We start from the raw sequence: 20,499 nt of genomic DNA on the forward strand, positions 1-20,499 counted from the left end.
GCTTTTGGACAAGCATATTAGATCAAAACAAGTGAGCAAGAGCCACATTTTCACTTGGAGATGGTGGTATAGTATCCACAGGTGGTTCTGCTGTGCCTCTGATGCTTCACTTGCACACCCCAAGTGAGAAAATGTCTCCTCTGGCTGCTGTCACTTCACTAATAAATCAGAACAAACTAAGGGGGAAGAGAGCTGGAATATCCACACACAGTATCTGCACGCTTGGTTTCAGTGTTCGGATTTAATAGGAAACCCGCAGGGTCAAAACCAGTAATGTGCTCTTCTTCAGAAAGAGCGGCCACCTCTGGAAAGAGGAACCACGTCCCTTTACTCGTACAGTAAGGAAGTCAGACACGGACCGTTCCACACGCTTGCTTGATCCACCAGTTCGTTTAGGTTAAAGTGCAGTTACCGAGCTAGAGATGCCGTCCTCGCATGAGGGTATCTGCTCGCTTCTCAGTGCGTGCTGCTCTCAGGAACTGGAGGGCAGCGTCTTGTACGGATTGAGGATCCCTTTGGGGTCTAACATGGCTTTGAAACGCTGCATTAGACAGACTGCCTCACTGGGTTTGCTGTACCGAATGAACTGCTTTTTCTTGAAGCCCAGTCCGTGCTCTGCACTGATGCTGCCGTTGTATCTTGCAGTCCACTCATACACAAACGGCTCGATGGCATCCAGCAGGGAATGGCTATACGACTCCGCTGTGACGTTCAAGTGCAAGTTTCCATCTCCTGGAAGAAAACATTGCAGAGGTGGGTCTGCAAGAAAAACTCCGTGGCCCTGCATGGAGACTCGTTACTGTCTCCTCCACATACTCAAACAACGGTGCCTTTGTTCGTCTCTAAACCGTGCAAAAAAAACCAAGTTCATTGTCCTTCTACAAACACCAGGCCTCTCCATGCACAAATAATTCAAACAGTATCTTTGTTTTTCCATACTTTCAGTACAATATTTGAGGAAGTGTTCTCAGTTAAGCTACTTTCAAATTCGCACTCTTGTGATTTTAGAATTCAAACAACCGTGCTGCATTAATTATTGTCCCACTACCGAGATGGCATGCCAGAGACTTCCCCACTGGTATTTCATAATGATCGTTAGATTTTAATATGGCCCTTCACCACTTTCTCTCTCCCTATTATGTTTGTGCAATGTTCTAAATGCACTTTAGCACTGTGCAAACAGAAACAAAGCAAGCAGAATATTTCCTCCTTTTACCACTTGTGTGTGATGGTATTTGATCAAGCACATAGTTGCACGCTATTCAGAAGGCAGAACACACGAAGACAAACACAACAGAACCTCTTGCTGCATCCCAGCAAACCCCTACAGTAGACAGCTTAATCCTCAATACCAAGAGCTACGAGAGGCAGCTTTTGTTATGCAGACTTATCTTTCCACGTCTTCCAAATCATCTCAAATCAAGCGTGCTGAAGTGTGTTTTTGTTTTGTTTTTTTAAAACAGAACAGCTCTGCTAAGCTATGAGTTTACCTGCTTGTAAAATCAAATTAGTTTCAAAGCATTCTGACTAATGTATTGGCCCTTCTGTGCATTACCTTTATCACTCTCTTTTGGAGGGTTAATGGCTCAGACAAAATTGATTTCCAGTATAACTAATCACTTTGGACAAGAAAGTGTTTATCTACCAAATGTGTCTAAGTACATTAATCACAGAATCATAGAATCATAGGTTGGAAAAGATCTCTAAGATCACCAAGTCCAACCATCTGCCCAACACCACCATTCCCACTAAACCATGTCCTGAAGTGCCACATCTACACGTCTTTTTGAACACCTCCAGGGATGGTGACTCCAGCACTTCCCTGGGCAGCCTGTTCCAGTGCCTGTCCACTCTTTCAAAAATAAATTTTTCCCAATATCTAATTTAAACCTCCCCTGACCCGGCTTGAGGCCATTGCCGCTCGTCCTATCGCTAGTTACCTGGGAGAAGAGACCCACCCCCACCTCACTACACCCTCCTCTCAGGTATTGCTGTAGAGAGCGATAAGGTTCCCCCCTCAGCCTCCTCTTCTCCAGACTAAACAGCCCTGGCTCCCTCAGCCACTCCTCATAAGCCTTGTTCTCCAGACCCTTCACCAGCCTCGTTGCCCTTCTCTGGACACGCTCCAGCACCTCAATGTCCTGCTTGTAGTGAGGAGCCCAAAACTGAACACAGTACTCGAGGTGCGGCCTCACCAGTGCCAAGTACAGGGGCACAATCACCTCCCTACTCCTGCTGGCCACATTATTCCTGATCCAAGCCAGGATGCCGTTGGCTTTCTTGGCCGCCTGGGCACACTGCTGGCTCATGTTCAGCCGGCTGTTGACCAGCACCCCAAGGTCCTTTTCCACCTGGGCAGCTTTCCAGCCACTCCTCCCCAAGCCTGTAGCATTGCATGGGGTTGTTGTGACTGAAGTGCAGGACCCAGCATTTGGCCTTGTTAAACAGAAATTACAGAGCAAGAAGATATAAATGACCAGTTCAGTGGTGGACTGGCTAGCAACCTGCTGTTAATATATGGAATATAGCCTGAAAGCAATGAAGTTCAAACGTGAAGATCCTTCTGCATCCTCCTCTTCTGACAGCTCTCAGCTATTTAGTCTATGTCTCTCACTAATCTAAAAACGACATTTAAAACTACTAAGGAAGTTGCACAGCAAAACCTGGAGCACGAAAGATCTATTGTATCCTTTCCCAGCACCCACACTTACCCAAGTGGCCATAGCCCACCACATTTTTGGCCTTCTGGCCCAGCCGAGCCCTCGTGTCAGTCACAAGATCATACAGCTTTCCCACAGGGAGAGAGATGTCGTATTTGTAGACATAGCCATCATGAGTGAGGGCCTCTGTGATCCTCTCCCGCAGGCTCCACAGCACCTGATGAATCAAAGATCAAAGAAATCCAGATAAATGAAGTACCTCTTGGGTTCCATGCTTTGTGGCACAGAGAGAAAACCAGCCTTGATTCTTTGCATATGACACCAACTTCTGATTTCCCTTGATATCCTCTGCCTCTTGGAAGCTAGTAATAATGCTTTCTTGGCAGCATCGTACAGTAAAGTGATACGCCAACTCCTCAAGCTTGACAGTACCCCAGACAGAAAGAACATAGGCACAGGCATTCTCTCCAAAGCTGTTTTGGGTTTCCCAGGAAATGGGGATGTGCAAGGGTCGGTTTGGGAACTGGGGCTGGAAGAAAAATGGGTCAAAGACTCATGTTCACCGGGCAGACACAAATCGCTCTCCTTCTCACTGAGACACTGTGCATGGCAGTTTGGGTCCTTCCCCAGCAACTACTGCATGATGCAACTCCTTATTCAGATCTTTTTAAAAGGGGAAACATCCACTGAAACCCCACATACTCAGGCCTTCTGGGAAGAGTCAGCAGACGTAAGTATGCTTCTTACCACTCTTACTCAATATGCCAGATAAGCTACCAGGTCACTCAAGGATATTCATACCAAACATCAGTCTGAGCATTTCCCTACTAAAAATACAAATCCGAGCAGAGAATCATGTCGAAGAGATTTGTGCAAGAGGAAACAATGACTTGCCTTTATTTTCTTATCATCAGTTGCCACAGTTCCATCAGTGACCAAACCAGAAGTCATGGCCTGCTCCAAGAAGTTGTTCAATTTTTCTTCGTCATGGGTTGAGTTGGAGCCTGAAGTTTCAATTAAAACATAGAAAGGGCTGCCTGAAAGTGAGGGAGAACAGAGTAAGCAGATGCTCTGGGCGAAAGCACAGGAATCTAGTGCAGGTTTTGAAGCTTTTCCCAAGCTTGGCACATTTAATGAGGTCGCTTTATTGCCCAAATTCTCTGGTGCCAGGCAGAAGGGCAGTGCAAGTGCCAATCTTATTGTAAGGCACTTCACTTGCATGCTCTATCCTTTACCCAGCCACCGCTTTTCATAAAGCTAGCAGTTTTGTGGGGACAAGTAGAAGTAAAAAGCCTTATCTTTAACAGACTTCCACCAAACATGTTTGAAATTGAATACCAGGTACAAAAATTCTGAGGGATGCCCACACGCTCACTGACATATACACGAAAAACCAGGCTAAAACTCCCCAAGCAGTCCAATGCCTCTTTCTACAGCATGAATGACACTGGTACCTGTCACTGGGCTGGACAGCTTGAGATGCCTCTCAACCAATTCCATGCACTTCTCATCCATGAACTCATAGGCTGACAGGATCTCTCCCAGCATGGCTCTGGAAGTTGTAAATGTTTCCAGAACCTTAGCGAAACTCTGACACCCTTCAGAGACAGAAGAGAAACAGGAATCAGGACCAAAAACCAGCCCCCCCAAACCTTGTAAACAGTTTTAAAAAGTCTATCAGGCTTCAAAGTTGTCTTCCCCATCTCCAGAAAACGCAATTACTCTTTGCTGTGGCAAGTACCTCTTGAACATTCTAAGACACTTCATACCAAAATGTCTGCCCCATCCTCCGTTCTCAGCACAGGAAATAAGGCAACCCAAGAGAAATTTAAAGGCCACTGTGAGAGTCCAGGCAAATTCTGGGGTCCACTGCACATATTCCACAGGTCTGTCAGCACTTGGGGTCTACTCTTCGCCTCCTAGCAGTTTAGCTTTCTGTTCTTAAGGCCACATCTGACACAAGCAAGCTGCCTGAGAAGTCCCTGCTGGCCTTGGAGGTTTTTGAGAAAAAAAACATTCTCAGTGAAGGCTCCCCACAAACAACTCCGCTAAAACGGAGACTCAGAAACAGCTTTTAAGCAGCCATGCCCAGCCAGGTACCCTGCTAATCCAGCCCCTGACCTGTAGACTTGACTCCCCTGCCTTGCCTTGTCACGATGGATTTATCGGGTGCCCGCTGGATTGCGGCTGCCTCTGCCTCCTGCCACCAGACTTGCCCTGCTCACCTCAACTTGTGTACTGTCAGACCGGGCCCTCATCCGTAAGGACACTGCCCTGCCTGCCTCTTTATCCTGCTAAGTTCTGGGCTCTCCTCTTCCCTTGCAGAGCAACCTGCCCTTGCAGGCATTTCACACATTTACACCACAGACATAACATACCCGCACAGGTATTTTAACATACAGCACCATTCTACTGCTCAGAAAGAAGGCGATGCTGGTAGTCCAGCTCAGCAGGCTGACCAGTGCTTTCTTCCCTCCATTCCTTTCCCTTCCTAGCCTCTGAATTCAGATGTGAAAGTACTAATATCAGCTCCTACCTAGGAATGCCAGATTCACAGCCTTAGGTTTCTGAGGACAGAGTATGGAGACAGCAGTGATAACTCCCAAGGTCCCCTCAGATCCGATGAAAAGCTGCTTCAAATCATAGCCCGTGTTATCTTTGCGCAGAGACGCCAAGCAGTCCAGAGCTGAGCCATCAGCCAGCACCTGTGGGAACACACAGACCCCGTTAAAGCACCTGCATAGAAACCTGCAGTCACAAGCTTGTCTACTATCAAGCTGATGAAAAGCCACCACTAGCCTCGCACAGTGGACACCAGCTGCAGCCTCTTCCCACTGTCCCATCACTGTTCCTCCATTCCCAGCTCTTCCTCCTCTCTAGACCCTACCTGAGTCTTCTCCCAAACTGTTCTGCTTCTTTGCTCCTGGTGCTGTTTTGTACATGTTCCAACAGGACAAGCAGTAACAGAAGATCGAGTTTGCTCCACTTTTCTTACCAATGGTGGAGAAGATCAGCCATTCTTTGCAGCCCCAGATCCCATTATTCAACAGAAACAATGAACACTATTTGAAACAGTGAATATCGTTAACCAGAATGAAGTAAGGCCTCCACCACTTGAGTCTTAAATCAAGACTGAATGCCTCTAAGACACATTATTAGAGGCTGTTTTGACACTAGGGGGACTAATCTGAGAGAAAAAAAGCTCTCCTTTCTGGGCCTACACAGTAAAACCAAACGGGGCTTTTGTTACCTGCCAAATTTATTTCCCAATAGCTCTTTGCTCCCAAGCCCTGAAATCTTTTAGCACCACTAATCCCAGCCTTCACACATAGAGGCAAGGCCTGTACGGCAGAAGCAGGCTGAGGAACAGGAAAGACTTTAGGAGAAAGCCAGCAGCCAAGCAAACCCGAAGCAGATGGTTCTATTAAAGCCAAGAGAGCAGCCACTAGAAGAGAGTGCCATAGAATGAATTTAGCAGAGCGTTCAGAGATCCACCGCTCCACAGAGGAACCAACATCGTGCAGATAACCTGGGATCACCAAAACTCTCCCTACCTTCTTTTCACTTCTCTGGATCCGAAAACCACCTAGTATCACTTCTGTCAGTAAGGACAGAGGTGGAAGCTGGAAACTGCGGTAGCAGAAACATATGCTACACGCATGAAGACACTTTTTGACCCTTCTCAAAAGAGCCGTGCAAGGAAAAGTTAAGCGTGTAAGCCTCGAGAGGAACTTGTCTGCATCAAGGACAGCTAAGGGCTAGAACATCAGGAGACGGTAAGAAGTAGAGGTTTAAACACAGAAGGGAACTGCCAGGTACTCGTCTTACCACTTCCAGTCCTAGCACGGTCCCTCGGAGAGAGCCGTATCTCAAGAGCCGTAAGCCTCCAGCATTTGTGGCCACATTACCACCGATGTGGCAGCTGCCTTTCGCTCCCAAGTCAAGCGGCATGATAAACCCCTGCTCCTCCAAGTACTCGTTGAGGTTCTCTAAGACGCAGCCAGCTTGGCACACGAGGATTCCTGAAACACAAACGTCCTGCTACGAGCTGATGCAGAAGGAGAAGGTGCCTCCTTTAAGAGGCGGGATAAGTGCAAGCAGATGCGAACGGCTCTTCCTCCAAAACTTTCTGAGATTGCATTTAAACACATAAGCAGCCTGTGCATGCTACAGGGCACTGTCCTAAGCCTCCTCAAGCCTAGGGGAGCTTTGCCATTGCCTTAACATCTGGTCATCCACAACCCCGGACAGGTAACACACAGTGACATGAAGTATAACTGTTGTTCTCCCTCTCTCTCTCTTTCTAAGAACTTAAATACTCAAACCAGCCTGATTCCTAACCCTCCAAACCCAAACAACCTCTAAGGTTTCCCCATACCTCCCTTCCCTCTGCTAGTGTAGCCATCTGATGCCTTCTTCAACACCATCATTCTGCTCCACCTGCTGGGTTTCTCATTTAATTTATGAACAAATAACAGGCTGTCCATGATTCTCTTCTCTCTCTCTTCCTCTTTCTGCCACCAGATGTATTTTTACATCTGCTACCGTTATAACCTAAGGATTACATCAGCAGCCTTGATGAAACGAATCTCTGATGCCCTATACGATGTCACTGGGCTGAACCTTGGTGACCCTGCAGCTCTTGTCTCCCAGGAAAATGGGTGGTTTAGGGCCCAGGCCTCATTTCGGTACCTCACATCTCTCCGATATTTACCAGACACTTTGTCAAAGCTGATGATCCGGTTCATGAGAACAGTGGAGAGAATGATCTCATCAAAGACAGGAACGCTGCCCCCAACAAGGCCTGTGTTACCCCCCTGTGGGTTCACTGCCAGGTTCCTCTCATAGCAGTACCTGGAAGGGAAAACATTTCCAAAGTATTATGCATGTTAAGGCCATAGCCCCATCTATCAGAAGAGTTTCACCTCCTCATGAATGTCTCCTGTTGCGACAGCGCTCAACGCTCCTTAACATTAAGTGGCATTTAGCCTAAAGGTTAAAAAGATACAAAGGGATGGTTTCACTGCAGAAGTGAGAAAGCACAACTCCTCCTCAAATTCACCCAGAACTTAGCAAAGGAACGAACACTTGGGGTTACTCCCGCGCATGTCGACAGATCGGCCACGCAACATCCGCCTGGAAGTCACAGCTCACTCTGTTTATATGCAAGCTGTTTATGTAGCAGTCTCTGTTAACAACTTGATTTCCTCAGTGGGCTCTGACAGAGGACTTCTGGCAGTGCCTTAAGACATCACTGCCCTTCTCCTCCCCACAAGAAATGAATGACCTGTAGGCAACAAAGCATGTGCATCTATGCCTCCACTGCTTCACCTTCCAGCCCGCCATATCCCTGGCAAAGCACCACCCATCACACCCTCTCCAAACTCACAGAAGTTCTTGCACGACCGATGGCACAAAGCCGCACTGCACCCACAGTTAGTTCAGAAGCCCTGACTTTACTGTCCTCTGGGTATTTGTTCTAGCAGAGCTAGGAGCAGGTTCATGCAGCTTTCAGCTCTTGAGCCAAACAGCGATCCCGCGTACTGATGCCCAGCTGGAGCCGTGCTCACACCCCCAAACCACAGAAGTGTTCTCACTGATTTAGTGGACAAAACGTTAGCTCCTCAAACGGCCTGATTCTGGTCTAACCTTCTTCACCTTTTCACATGGACTCTCCTGAATCCTTCAACACAACTGCCCCCTTGAGCACTGGTACAGCATCTAATTTTGACAATTTATTAGAGCAGAAAAGTCATCAATACTGAATTCACTTGCTTGTCTCTCCCTTCCATTTCTCTCCTCTACACCAAGCACTTTGAAGACCCTTCTACTCAAAGCCATCAACTCTGATTTGATAAGTCTGCTGCTGCCCACTGAGCCTTTGCAAGGACATCTGGCTAGGAAAGATAAATCTAGTTTTGTGAAGCAAATGAAAGTTCGACCTTTGTTTCTACCTGATACTGACATGCCACCATCACCCCAGAAAAGCCAAGGGGCAGGGGAGAGCACACTGGGCCTGGAAAAAACAAGGCACAGGTGAAAGTCCCTTTCTGCCTTGAAAAATTTCAGCTCTGTATGTGAACATGTTCCTCATTATGAACCTGTAGGGTTTTTCTGACAAGTAACACTGCCTACCCACCAGTACACGCATACCCCCAGACTAGCAACAGCACGCAGTGCCTCCTGTCCTGGGAGCAGCTGGAACAAAAGGTATGTCAGGAAACACGGGCAGTAGCAATACAAAGAGCAGAAGAGAGAGCTGAAGTCACCAGAGCTCAACCACAAGACACACAGTCAAGAAGAAAACAGCTTCAGCAATTCCACTGCTTGAGCAATCAGTGCCTGAACATCTAGATGTTCCCTTCACCTGCCGGACCCTCCCAGAACAACCCTGAGTTTCCTCACCACAAAGCCCAGCAGGAACGGTGTACGCTACCTGAGAACTTCAGACACCTCTGCTGTTGTCTGCGGCTTCAACATCAGCTTGCTACAGCCTGCAACGCAAGCAAGAGACTCTGAAGGCAAGTTGTGGGCTCTACAGAGGTCAGAGAGAAAAAGGTGGTAAAGTATGATATCCAAAATAAGAATACTCCCTCCGCTGTGAGGCAGAGTACTTTTAAAACAAACATTTTTGATTACGTTAAAGCACTGTAAAAACTTTGTCTGTACATGTAGACTCGATTGCCAGTGGGGGCAATGGGAAATGTTTTACATTCTCATGAAACCTTTGCCAAAACCAACAGAAAATTCACAAAACTTGTTTTCTGAGGTTCAACCAAAACTTCATGAACTCTGAACTGGACCAGTTTAGTTCAGGAAAAAAGTAGTCAGTTAACAGGGCTTAAGATTTTTTTTAATGAAAGCTTGAAAAATTACCAGAAATGAGGTAATTGTCTAAGGAGTATTTTCTGTCAGGAAAACTCATTTTGCCTTGTCTGTAAAGGCATGGTCTGCTACAAAGAGAAAAGAGATTTTCTTTGGCGGACTTTTCATTATGGTCCCTTAACAGAAGCAGAGAGCAAGCCTTACCAAAACCGAAAAACAAACAAGCTCGCTTACCTCGGACTGACTTCAGCCAGTCCACGTTAAACGGCTTCAGCTCCTCCGGGTTTGTGATGACTCTGCCCGGCATTACGCGCTCAAAGAAGGCCAGGTCACCGTCGGACAGAGGGGAGAAGGGCAGCCGCCGCACTCCGTAACGCTCGCCGGTCAGCACGACCTCCTGGCAGCCGGAGGAGGCTGCGTGGAGCGCCCGCCTGCCCCGCACCCCCAGGCCCCACGGCCTGCAAACCGCGCTGGCGGGCGCGCCTGGCGGCCTCCCCCGCTGGAGCGGCCCCGGGGGGGCGGCCCCGCTCCGCCGCGCCGGGATCCTCCCGTGGAAGCTCGCCGGCCGCCTCAGCTGCGCCCAGCCGCTCCAGGCCGCGCGGCGGGGGGCCGCAGAGGCAATCCCCATCGTCGCCCTGAAAGGCAGAGGCCCAGCTCACGGGCGAGCTCCCCGGGCTCGGGGGCCGCCTCGCCCGGAGGCAGCAGCTCGGCCGCTCTCCCAGCCTGGGGGAGCCGGGGACAGGCCCCGGCCAGCGCGCCGGGCCCCCGGGGCGGGGGGGCCTGAGGGGGGACACCCGTGACCCAGCGCCTCAGACAGGAGCTCTCCCTCCCGCTGTGACCAACCCCCCGCCTGGACGCGGCGGCCCCACGCACCCCTCGGGGGACGGGGCAAGCCCCGCGCCCCTCCGACGCCCCGCAGCCCCGGGCCTTTCCCGGTGCGGGCACCAACCCAGCCACCGCCGCGGCCGGGCCCGCTGAGGCGGCGACTGCCAGCGCCACGGCGCATGCGCGCAGCGTGGCTAGGCAGCGCCCCCCGGCGGCGGGAGGCCGGTAGCGCCCCCCGGCGGCGGGAGGCCGGCAGCGCCCCCCCGCGCCCCCGCAACACGCTCTCGCACGCTCCTGTTCCCAAAAATACTTTTATTTATAACAATATAGCCATCATCTGTAACATGATCCAAAAATACAGATATACATTTTTACTTTACATTCCTTTTTTTTCTTAATAAAAAGATTTATATTCTCTTCCCTTTCCAAAGGGAACATAGATCTAATTCCTTTTAAAAACCAGAGCAACAGGGTTAAAGCCCTTTCCCCCCCAGTTCGGGCACGCTGCAGTACAGCTGAAGCCCGCAGGCGCTTCGACAATCTCCAGCAGAACATTCCTTTACATCTGTCACAGTTTTGTTCACCCTTTTCCATGAAAGCAGATTTAACACTGTACATTCAAAAGTCAGGAGAAAGATTAAAAGCAAAAATGAAGGCTACTGGTATTTCTGTCTGTGAGGAGTTTAAGAAAGTCTCTGGAGCCAGGGGTGGGTGGCCACGAGCCGCCCTCGAGGCCGCCGGAGCCCCCGCGCTGGCCCGTTCCGAGTGGTACCGGTTATTGCTGGTACAGGATGTTCTGACACGTGAGGGACGTCAGTCGTACAGCTGAGGAGCGTGCTGTACCTCACACCCCTCACCATCCCTAGCGAGCAATCTTTCCTTCCGAGGGCCGATGCTAACTTCTAGAGCTTATTTTTCTTTTTGCTTTGCTGGTTAAGATGGAAAAGGAAGCCGGCTGCCCCGAGCCCCAGGAAGCGCTTGCTGCCAGACCACCTTCTGCTGTCCGACCCGGCCGCCTCTCCCGAGCTGAGGGTGCTCAGCTTCGCATTTCCTCATCTGCAGCCGCGCACTTCCTTAAGGACACGCTTCCAGCAAGACCTCCAGAGAGGCGCAACGGAATCGTGAGACTTGTTTCGAGTCAAATGCTTAACCTATAGCGCTACCACTACCAACAAAAGCCAGGGTGGGGGCGAAAGTCATACACGATACCATCGGACGGAAGGAGAAAATAAAACCTGAAACGGCACCAGCGCTGGTCTTGAGGACGCGGTCACGCTCCTGCGGCATTCCAGTGTAGCAGGTCGACGAGGTGCAGGTCTCACTCACCGCTTACTGAATTACAGGCTGGCCCATGAGGTATCACGAATAAACTTACCCTCAAAAAAGAGGCCACAAAAAAGAGGGCTGACTGCATTTCTAAGTTCAGGTTTGTGCGACTGTGCTTTTCCTCCCCCTTCCCTCCAGCAACCTGCTTCTGGTTTGTCTGCCGGCTTTCTGGGTGCTATTACAACAGCAACTGTGCATCATCTTGTAAACGTGACTACGGAAGCTTCATACGCAACGTACAGAGCGATGCGACGCAGCGAAGGCACGTGCACCACACTTCAAATGAAAAGATCCGGGAGACAGGTTTGGGTTTTTTCCATAGCAGATGCAATAAATCTAAATGTTCACAGAAACGCCGTCCCAGCATAAAGAGGTTCCTTCTACATCAGTCTTAACACACCTGCGGCATCTACAAAGCCCAGCGGAGCAAAGCAGGGAAGGAAAATTGGCAAGAGCTGTGTTCTACTTTTTTTCATCACAAAGCACGAGGGTCAGTGTAACGAAAACAAAAAAAAGACCTTTTTCTTTTGGAAACAGGTGCCAAAATCTTACTAGAAGTGTTTTGTTTTCTTCTGTTCCATTTATTCAGATTGTTTTTACAGCAGAACAAAAGCTTATCTGGAAGTTTGTCAATGCCTTTCCAGCAGCCCCATACCAAGAGCTCCTGCACAATGGTACGCAAAGTAGTACACAGCCCTGCACAAAGCCACCATCAGCGCCCACCAGGGATCACAGCCAGCGAAGGTCACGAACCCTGGCGCATACTGCTGCAGGGGGGGCTGGTTTGGGGCTTTTTTCCCCCCCCTCTCCCCTCTGCCAGCAGAATCACCTTTCCCCACAACATCTTTTATTGTTGGTGGGTAAGCCGCATAATACAGGAGATGTACATGTGAAGACAAGAGTGATCTCTGCTCTGCCCTCAACTTCTGCAGCCACTGTAACTCAGAGGAAGGAAAAAACAGAAAGACTTTCGTTTTCCTGCTCCTGATTTCCTTCTCTCTCTGCAGCAACTGACACTGATGACAGCAAGGATTCACATTCACAATCTGAAAGGCAGCTTAAAGAAGCCAAGAACATGCAAATGTGCCCCTATTTAACAAGACAAGAAGTCATTTTAAAACATTCCTGCTGGATGGCCTTCTTCAACAGCAGTGTTTCACGGCAAACGCTATTCAACACCCCCCACCAAGCTACCGCATGGCTGCCTTTCAGCTCGCCGCCCGCCATGGGAAGGTACCCGTCACAGCATCGTCCTTATGGAGCCTTCCCCTACAGCTCCTTTTCCCGATCGATCCAGGTGCAACACAGGCAAACACAAGTAACAAAAAAACAGGCCTTCATCTTCTTTTATGAATAAATCCGACTTTCTGTAAGAATACTGTAGGTTTCATCTTCACAGTAATGTACTTAAACGATCTTCAGAGAAATGGAAACAGCCAGGAAAGGTAACGCCCTCTCTCAATATTACTGTCACTAAGAAACACTGCAGGACAATTCCTTTGCTATTTGAAAGTTTCCTCCCAAAAGAGACAAACCTTTTCTACAAGGAGGTGAAAAGTCAAATGGTTTGCTTCTGTTAAGGTTCACGTGATCGGGGGCAAGATCAAGTGAAATAAAGGCAGTGCAAAAGTAGACAGAAGAAATTCACTGAAAGAGAAGGTACGATCACACCTCTCTCCCACCCCTGCCCCGTCAAAACCAAGCACAGTGCTTGGCTCTGAGGGAACGGACACTGCAAACAGTGAGCCAGCTCTCCCGTTCCTTTCCATACTGCAAAACTGCAGAACAAATGGACTTCTCACCTAAACGACAGAGCCTACTTCTTTCGTGCAGACTACATAGGAGAAAATTCCTTCCTCTCTGCCACACCAAGCTCCAGGCCTAAACTATTTCCATGCTGGCAATGTGCTGTGCTGAAGATACATGCATTTTCTTCTCCTGCAATACCTTACGTGGTTTCACAGACTCCTACAAACTAGCAGAGACTACAGCCACCAGCTGCCCTAGCACTTCACGGTAACACCGATTTCAGGGCTCTGCAAGTGGAACATAAATAAAATCCCCAGGGCAAAGGGATTTGGGACCCTCTCCCAATGTCATTTTCTTATGAGAGAACAGGAATTACAACTGGCCACTGGACAATTAATTATCATACCAGAAAAAGGTAGGTTAAAAAAAAAATCTAGGATAATATTGCAACATGAATGAAGGAATATATTAAATTCTTCTTGCCTCAGACGATGAGTTCCCCTCTACTCCTTACTTCTTTTTCTTTCTTTCCTGAACACAACGAGGACAAAACCTACAGGGGAAAAAGAGGCAGTAATTAGTTCCTGAAGTTAACAACACACAGCCCAAAACCCTCTTTACTATTTGGGAATGAATGGGTGGGAGGGTGGTTTAAAAGCAGCCAATTTAAGTAACTGCAACAATTTTGCAGTTCACTTTCACTTCAGCCTGTTTCTGACAGGCATCTAGGTAGATGAGAGTGGTCCATTAAACAGAAACTACATACAGAACAAGCCTGTGATTCTTTCCAAGATGAGCACATACATAGGCAAAACCTAAAGCAGTCTTCAAACTTTGCTTCCAGAAGTGAAAAAAATAAATACGTGTCTTATCAATTTTCACCATAGCCGCAACTACATGACAATACAGCAAACCTGAGATGTAACACATACATGATTACACAAGCCTCGAATCAAAAATGGCTCTGTTTATCATGCAGTTTTGCATATGCCCGGGTCCTTGTTTTGCTCCCACCAGAATCTTAGACTCCTGTGGAAGCAGACTTTAGGAAGAAGGTGCTCCTTGTACCTTTGACCTTCACACAAACACAATTCCAAACCTTGCAAACTCTCTGATGAGAAAAGCAAAGCTCCTCTCTCAGGAAGGGTCACAATGGGGTTTTAATTTTTATTGTGATTCCTATTGAGGCAAATTGTAGCCTGATAAAAAAGCTGTACGTTGTCATACTTACCATTTCCCTTTTGGTTTGGTGGTGAGGTCCACACAAGCGAAGTGGAACCATTCAATTGGGCACTGCAAAACAGAAAGGAAAAACCCACAGAAGAGACACTCAGTGTTTCACAAATGTCACTTTGATTTCGTATGATCTAACTGAGCAAGTACCCCCCCGCCCCCGGATTTCAGTGTTGTGACGTAGCGAACCATCTCAAGCGCTTACATCTGGGTTGTCACAGCCAATCATTTCTCCATAGGACACCTGGTGACACAGGCAGTAGGTAGGTTCGTTGGGGTCCACTGGCATGTCCAGGACATCCGAGGGATGCACCGACAGGATGGTATCAGCAAACTCTGATCTGTGGACAAGGACAGGTTGCGGACAACACATTTTTCAGTTGCAGGCAACACCATGTTTCCAAGACCTAAATCCCAGATGGGAAAATTCAGTTTTAACAGTATCTTTGCTAAAACACACTGACCCTACTTTAGAGTTGAGATTACAGGACTGCATCTTATCCAATAATTAAAATCATACGGTAGGTCTGATCAAACACAAAACATGAGCTTGACTATAAAGGATTAAGAGAATGATTTGTAGATGCTATGACTACAGTAACAAAATAAATGTGCAGATCACTTCTGCTCACAGATAGAAGAATCTGATTCCCCTCCCCGCCCAATCAGTTTTTATATATATATTCTTTTATCTTGCCAGGCATGAGTGAACCCTCTTGCTCTGACAGGATTGTATTAAACTGACCTGTCAGTAATGCTCAGTGGAAGCTGTTTTTTTCTTTTCTGCCCCTCCATTTAGCCAGTCGAAAAAATCAGAATTAACAGGGCTCCTCTAATACAAATCATATGACAGAGAGGGGATGTGCTTTCCTCCTTGCTTCACAAAACCAAATTAGGTTGCTTAAGACTATTTAGGACATGATCGTTTGAAAACAACCCCCAAAATCCTCCAAGATGTCTATAACAACAACAAAACACCAGGTTTTATCTCAATGGGCAAGTATTTCTTTTTATAATCAAGACCACAAGCAACTGTTAAAAATAGCCGCATGACAAAAAAAATCAAAGCTATTTTCTCCCAGCTTGCCAACAGCAACAGAGATGTGGATCTTGTCCTTCCAGACAGAGGGCATTCCAGGCACGCTGAGTTACCACATGCCAACCAAGAAGTTAATTAACAAAGCTGACTTGTCCTAAGCAGGACACTAATGACATGGAGTAAGACCAGAACACTCTTAACACCGCTCACCATCCAGACACGAGTCATAAACAGGGTAACATGAGCCTGCAGAAAGTTCATGAAGTGTCAAGCCAAAGTCACTGGAGCTGTGACTGGGTACGCCTTACCCTCCTTTGAGTTTCTTTTTCTTTGGTGTGTCTTCTTCAGATGTTCGCCGGCCTCGACCACGAGAGCCTCTTTTGTCTTTCTGACTTCGTCCCTCTATAAAGGAACAAAAATGAAACACCATTGTTTCAACCTATTTGAATACCAGAAACACTCCAGATGTTTTTCTTTTGATGCATTTATTGTTTTGAAATGTGTAACTGAATATGAATGCTGATTCTGAAATACATTTTTATGCTGCACATACGTCAAGTTAGCACGTACTACAACTGAGCAAACTTTCGCATTCGCAGGTTTGGCAATGAAATCATTGCAGTACAATGTTAGCCCATATTGTTGCACAAGATACACACAGCATCACATTTGATTAGATATGTTGTATTTTTGTTTTTTAAAAATATCTCAGTATATTTTTAAACACTCAGCCAGTTAATTGGTTACTCAATAACTAACTTTTAATAACTCAATAACTAATAAGTAACTTTTATCTCCACATCCCTGACCTTACTCCTTATTTCACAGTTAAGGCCATAAAGCTGTATAAATAAATAAAGCTCAAATTTCACTGTAATCATACGACATTTCTAGTATGCATTACAGAAACTGGTACCTTCCTTCAACTCCTAATTTTTCCTGCTGTTCTCAGCTTGACTAGTATTCAAATTCTGGTAAAGAGAGTGAAATAGACAAATCTCTCCTCAAAAAGATCTTAGAACTTAGTAACAGATCAAGCCTGATACTAAACCTGTTACCCTCCAGAGCTGCAAGAACCTCAGTTCAAGTTTGTCACAGTTAGCTCCCCCTTGGCCAGCACCCCCCTTACAGCAAGTAACCATGGGCCACCTCGGGGTGATCTGGCAAGCAGAGACAGTATGTTAGATCCCAGCACTAGATTTTCTTTTCTTCACCTGTTTACTGCCCAACAGAACACTCTAAATACAAGTAGAGAAGTACACTACGGTGCACTTCTTTTCTTCCTCCAGAAAGAACAGCCTACTTTATACCTTAGCCCGTCTGGTTAGATATGCTCAGTGCTGGAAAAGGCTGTCAGACATGTCTAATTTACGCACTTTTCAGGCTTCGAGATCCAGGGTTTTCAAAGTCACTGCCTTCTAGTTTATCTTTCAGATCTGCTTCAAACCGCGCCAAGTCGGCGTCCAGCCGGCGGATATGCTTATCCACCTGCACAGAAGAGGAAACCACAAACTGAATTAAAAAAAAAATTTAAAAAATCCCCAAACGAAAACAGGAAGGTCTAAAGCCGTTATCGGCATGAACAGGAGTATAATACTTTAAAGCAAGGTACAAAAGGAGTTTGAAACTAGAAAAAGGGAAATGATACATACAAAGGGAATTACAGCAGAGAGAAAAAGGCAAAGGAAAACAGGAAAAAGCAAGACGACCTAATCCCAATATAGGCAAAGAGAAAGGAAGGAAAAGCGGGAAGGAGGCGGCATAAAGGAGAATCAAAGCAACTCAGACTAATGGTTTGCAGAATAAAACCAGACGATGAGAGACATTAAAAAGAATTGTTTTTTCCCTGCAATTTTCAAGACACATTATTCAACTAGTGTCCACAAAACGCATTGAGTGGATCAGTCTGTTTCTCTGACATTTCACCAGCACGCTATACCAAGACACTTGGTGATAAATACCGGCTTCTGCTTACTACCCCCAATATCAAGTCCATACATGTTAAGGAGGTACCTTGCACTACCCTGGCTCCAATAACATGGCCTACAGAACAGTATTTTAAGCCACCCACAAACTGTGTTGCTGCAATACCTAGTCCTGAAATAAGTGGTTATCTAGGACGCTTTTCAGTCCCTCTAAAATGATTTATACGTTTCTGCAGTATTTGATGGTAATAAAATGTACTGCAGCTGCAGACGTAGCAAAACCCAAAACATCTCTAGAAGCTGGACAAAAACCACTAAGTACAGTCAAAAGGATTCCCCTCCCTCAAGTTTCATCTATGGGATAAAAATACACAAAGATAAGAATTATTCAAGGGACAGCTAACTGGACACAGCAGTAGGGACAGAAGAGAACTGTGGAAAGCTGCATCTTGAGAAATGAGATTTTCCCATCAGGTCCATGGAGGACAGTTCGGTGTCCAACAGATGACCAGAACGGTGGAGATGACAGGTCTGCTTTCTTTTGTCACTTGGAAACCAAGGTAATTCAGCAGATTTCCTTCCATTCCTCCACAATGTAGTATTGAAGTTGACTTCACAAAATGTTGTTTATGGCAAAGACCAGCTCTAAACAAATTATCAGGTGACAGGGGAGCTGCTGGGGAGGAGGGAGTGGGATAAATTTGCTGGCATTATTACACAGCGGAGGGGTACTACCCATCAAGCAATCTCCACGGGGGATAAACTCACTTAACCTTTCACCAGAAGCGAAGCCTACCTGACACAAAACCTGCTAACACAAAGAAGGGCAACAGTAAAAAGAAAAAAAAAAAGCTTGACAACTAATAATTTGTTTCAGTAAGACACGAATATGTCAGGCAAAACGGACACTGTGGAAATGTCTTCCACGTCCACCAGCAGTGCCATTCCAGAGCACGGCCGCTGGTAACAGAAGTCTCACTGGTCACAGTCCTCACCATCTCGTACGTCTGCATGGCCAGCTGGACTTTGTCATCGCTGTACTCTTTACATTTGCTGTAGGCACTCTGGATTTTCTTCAGGTGTTCCACTCGCTCCTCGGGTAACATGTTCTTCACTGATTCAATGTACTCTGCTGCAAGACTGTCAATCTCTGCTTTCTTATCTGAAAAGGAAAGTATACACACACCTGAGCAAGCTGTCTGACATAGCAAGTATTTTTTTCTTCTACCTCTTCACTGCATTTAGAAGACCTCTCCCGACAGTTTTCTGGCTTCCCCTGATCCCTTAACATATTTACCTTTTTTTTTAAAAAAACCAAGAAGTTAAAGGTACTCGCTCTCCAACACTTGCAGTGTGATTCTGATTTCTCAAGTGTTTTACAGTTAATCCAGAGGAGGGGCTCACAGCTATGACCGGAAACTGAACCGACGGGCTCACAACCTTCAACCTCTTTTCCCACACGCAGAACATTGTATTTGCCACACAATCATTTACCATTCTAACGGTTCAAACGGGAAATCATTAACGTGCAACCAGATACGAACACAAACCTTGAAAAAGGAGAAAAAAAAATCTGGTCTTGCACGAGACACAGCAATCTACAGTTCGGCAGACATGGAAACGTGTGCCAGTAAGGCCATCCACGTGGCTGTCAGGCACAGCAATCTCACAGCTGCAAACGAACATGGAACCGCTGAACAAATCATAGAACGGTTTGGGTTGGAAGGGACCTTAAAGATCATCTTGTTCCAACCCCTCTGCCATGAGCAGGGACATCTTCCACCAGACCAGGTTGCTCAGAGCTCCATCCAACCTGGCCTGGAACACTGTCAGGGAGGGGGCAGCCACAGCTTCTCTGGGCAACCTGGGCCAGGGTTTCACCACCCTCATGGTGGAGAATTTCTTCCTAATATCTAATCTAAATCTGACCTCTTTTAGTTTAAAGCCATTCCCGCTTGTCCTGTCACTACACACCCTTGTGAAAAGCCCCTCTCCATCCTTCCTGTAGGCCCCTTCGGGTACTGGAAGGCTGCTATAAGGTCACCCCGGAGCCTTCTCCAGGCTGAGGAGCCCCAGCTCCCTCAGCCTGTCCTCGGAGAGTGAGCTGGAGCCCTCACAGAGCAGAGGCAAACGCTGCGCGGTGCTCAGGGGGAGCGGAGGAGAAGCGGCAGAGACACGTCCCCCGCCGCCGAGTCTCCAGGGGCTCTCCACGGGACTTCGCTCACCGCAGCACCCGCACGCACCTTCCGTTCTCTGGTCCAGCTCCCGCATCAGCTGGAAGTTCCTCTGCAGCTCGCAGGGCAGGTTCTCGATACCTGGAACGGGAAGGCCGAGAAACACCGCGGCCTGCTCGCCTCAGGGCGGCCGGCCCTCCTCCGACACCCCCCCTCCCCCCCCCCGAGCCGGGGCTCGGCCGCCCACGGCCACGCCGCGCCGCCCGCCATCGCCCCGCGGCCCCGCTCCTCGGCGCGCGGCGGTGACGCCACCCGACGCGACGCGGCGGCTGATGACGTGTGGCGGCGCCGCGCGCCCGCCCAGCCCGTGGCGCAGTTCTAATTCCCGCGCCGGCGTCCTGGCCGCCGCCGCCGCCGCGCTCCCCCCCCCCGCCGCCGCCGCCGCCCCCCCCAGGCCCCGGCGGAGCCGCGGCCCGCCCCGCGCTCACTGTCCAGGTAGTGCTCCAGGTACATGGCGGTCGCCATCTTGCGGCCCGCGCCCCGCCGCCGCCGCTTCCCGCCGCATGACAAGGGGCCGCGGCCCCGGCCTCATCCCGTATTCATAGCCCGCCCCGCGCCAATTGGTCGCCGGGGAGGCTCCTGCTGCATATTCATGAGGGGCAGGGCGGGCGCGGGGCGGGGCCTCCCTTCCCGCCTCTCGGAGGACCTCGGCGCCTTCCGTGCCCTTCCACCGCCCAGAGCGG

General features: G+C 48.3%; 2 protein-coding genes across 2 annotated transcripts; both read right to left on the bottom strand.

Moving 5' to 3' along the window:
• Window positions 1-221: 221 nt before the first annotated feature.
• D2HGDH (D-2-hydroxyglutarate dehydrogenase) lies at window positions 222-10,465 on the bottom strand. Its single transcript, XM_075417742.1, has 10 exons — window positions 10,359-10,465; window positions 9,720-10,120; window positions 9,097-9,154; window positions 7,375-7,514; window positions 6,489-6,682; window positions 5,197-5,365; window positions 4,115-4,258; window positions 3,555-3,697; window positions 2,712-2,877; window positions 222-732 (listed from the first exon to the last, which is right to left on the bottom strand). Exons 2-10 carry the CDS (start codon window positions 10,111-10,113, stop codon window positions 473-475), a joined length of 1,668 nt encoding a protein of 555 aa, XP_075273857.1. The 5' UTR covers window positions 10,114-10,120; window positions 10,359-10,465; the 3' UTR covers window positions 222-472.
• Window positions 10,466-12,196: 1,731 nt separating this feature from the next.
• ING5 (inhibitor of growth family member 5) lies at window positions 12,197-20,499 on the bottom strand. The gene is made up of 8 exons (XM_075417743.1): window positions 20,245-20,499; window positions 19,826-19,897; window positions 18,578-18,744; window positions 17,034-17,145; window positions 15,966-16,059; window positions 14,824-14,959; window positions 14,617-14,678; window positions 12,197-13,938 (listed from the first exon to the last, which is right to left on the bottom strand). Exons 1-8 carry the CDS (start codon window positions 20,279-20,281, stop codon window positions 13,896-13,898), a joined length of 723 nt encoding a protein of 240 aa, XP_075273858.1. The 5' UTR covers window positions 20,282-20,499; the 3' UTR covers window positions 12,197-13,895.

This window comes from Opisthocomus hoazin, chromosome 4, assembly GCF_030867145.1.
Source record: "Opisthocomus hoazin isolate bOpiHoa1 chromosome 4, bOpiHoa1.hap1, whole genome shotgun sequence".
NCBI lineage: Eukaryota > Metazoa > Chordata > Aves > Opisthocomiformes > Opisthocomidae > Opisthocomus > Opisthocomus hoazin.

Excerpts from the sequence above, each read along its gene's own strand:
- D2HGDH (XM_075417742.1), bottom strand. The coding sequence starts at position 10,113 with ATGGGGATTGCCTCTGCGGCCCCCCGCCGCGCGGCCTGGAGCGGCTGG. Across the intron at positions 9,155-9,719 it reads CTGGCTGAAGTCAGTCCGAG|GCTGTAGCAAGCTGATGTTG; the intron begins GTAAGCGAGCTT and ends CTTGCGTTGCAG. Across the intron at positions 2,878-3,554 it reads CTGATGATAAGAAAATAAAG|GTGCTGTGGAGCCTGCGGGA; the intron begins GCAAGTCATTGT and ends TTGATTCATCAG.
- ING5 (XM_075417743.1), bottom strand. The coding sequence starts at position 20,281 with ATGGCGACCGCCATGTACCTGGAGCACTACCTGGACA. Across the intron at positions 19,898-20,244 it reads CCTGGAGCACTACCTGGACA|GTATCGAGAACCTGCCCTGC; the intron begins GTGAGCGCGGGG and ends TTCCCGTTCCAG. Across the intron at positions 17,146-18,577 it reads CCATGCAGACGTACGAGATG|GTGGATAAGCATATCCGCCG; the intron begins GTGAGGACTGTG and ends TCTTCTGTGCAG.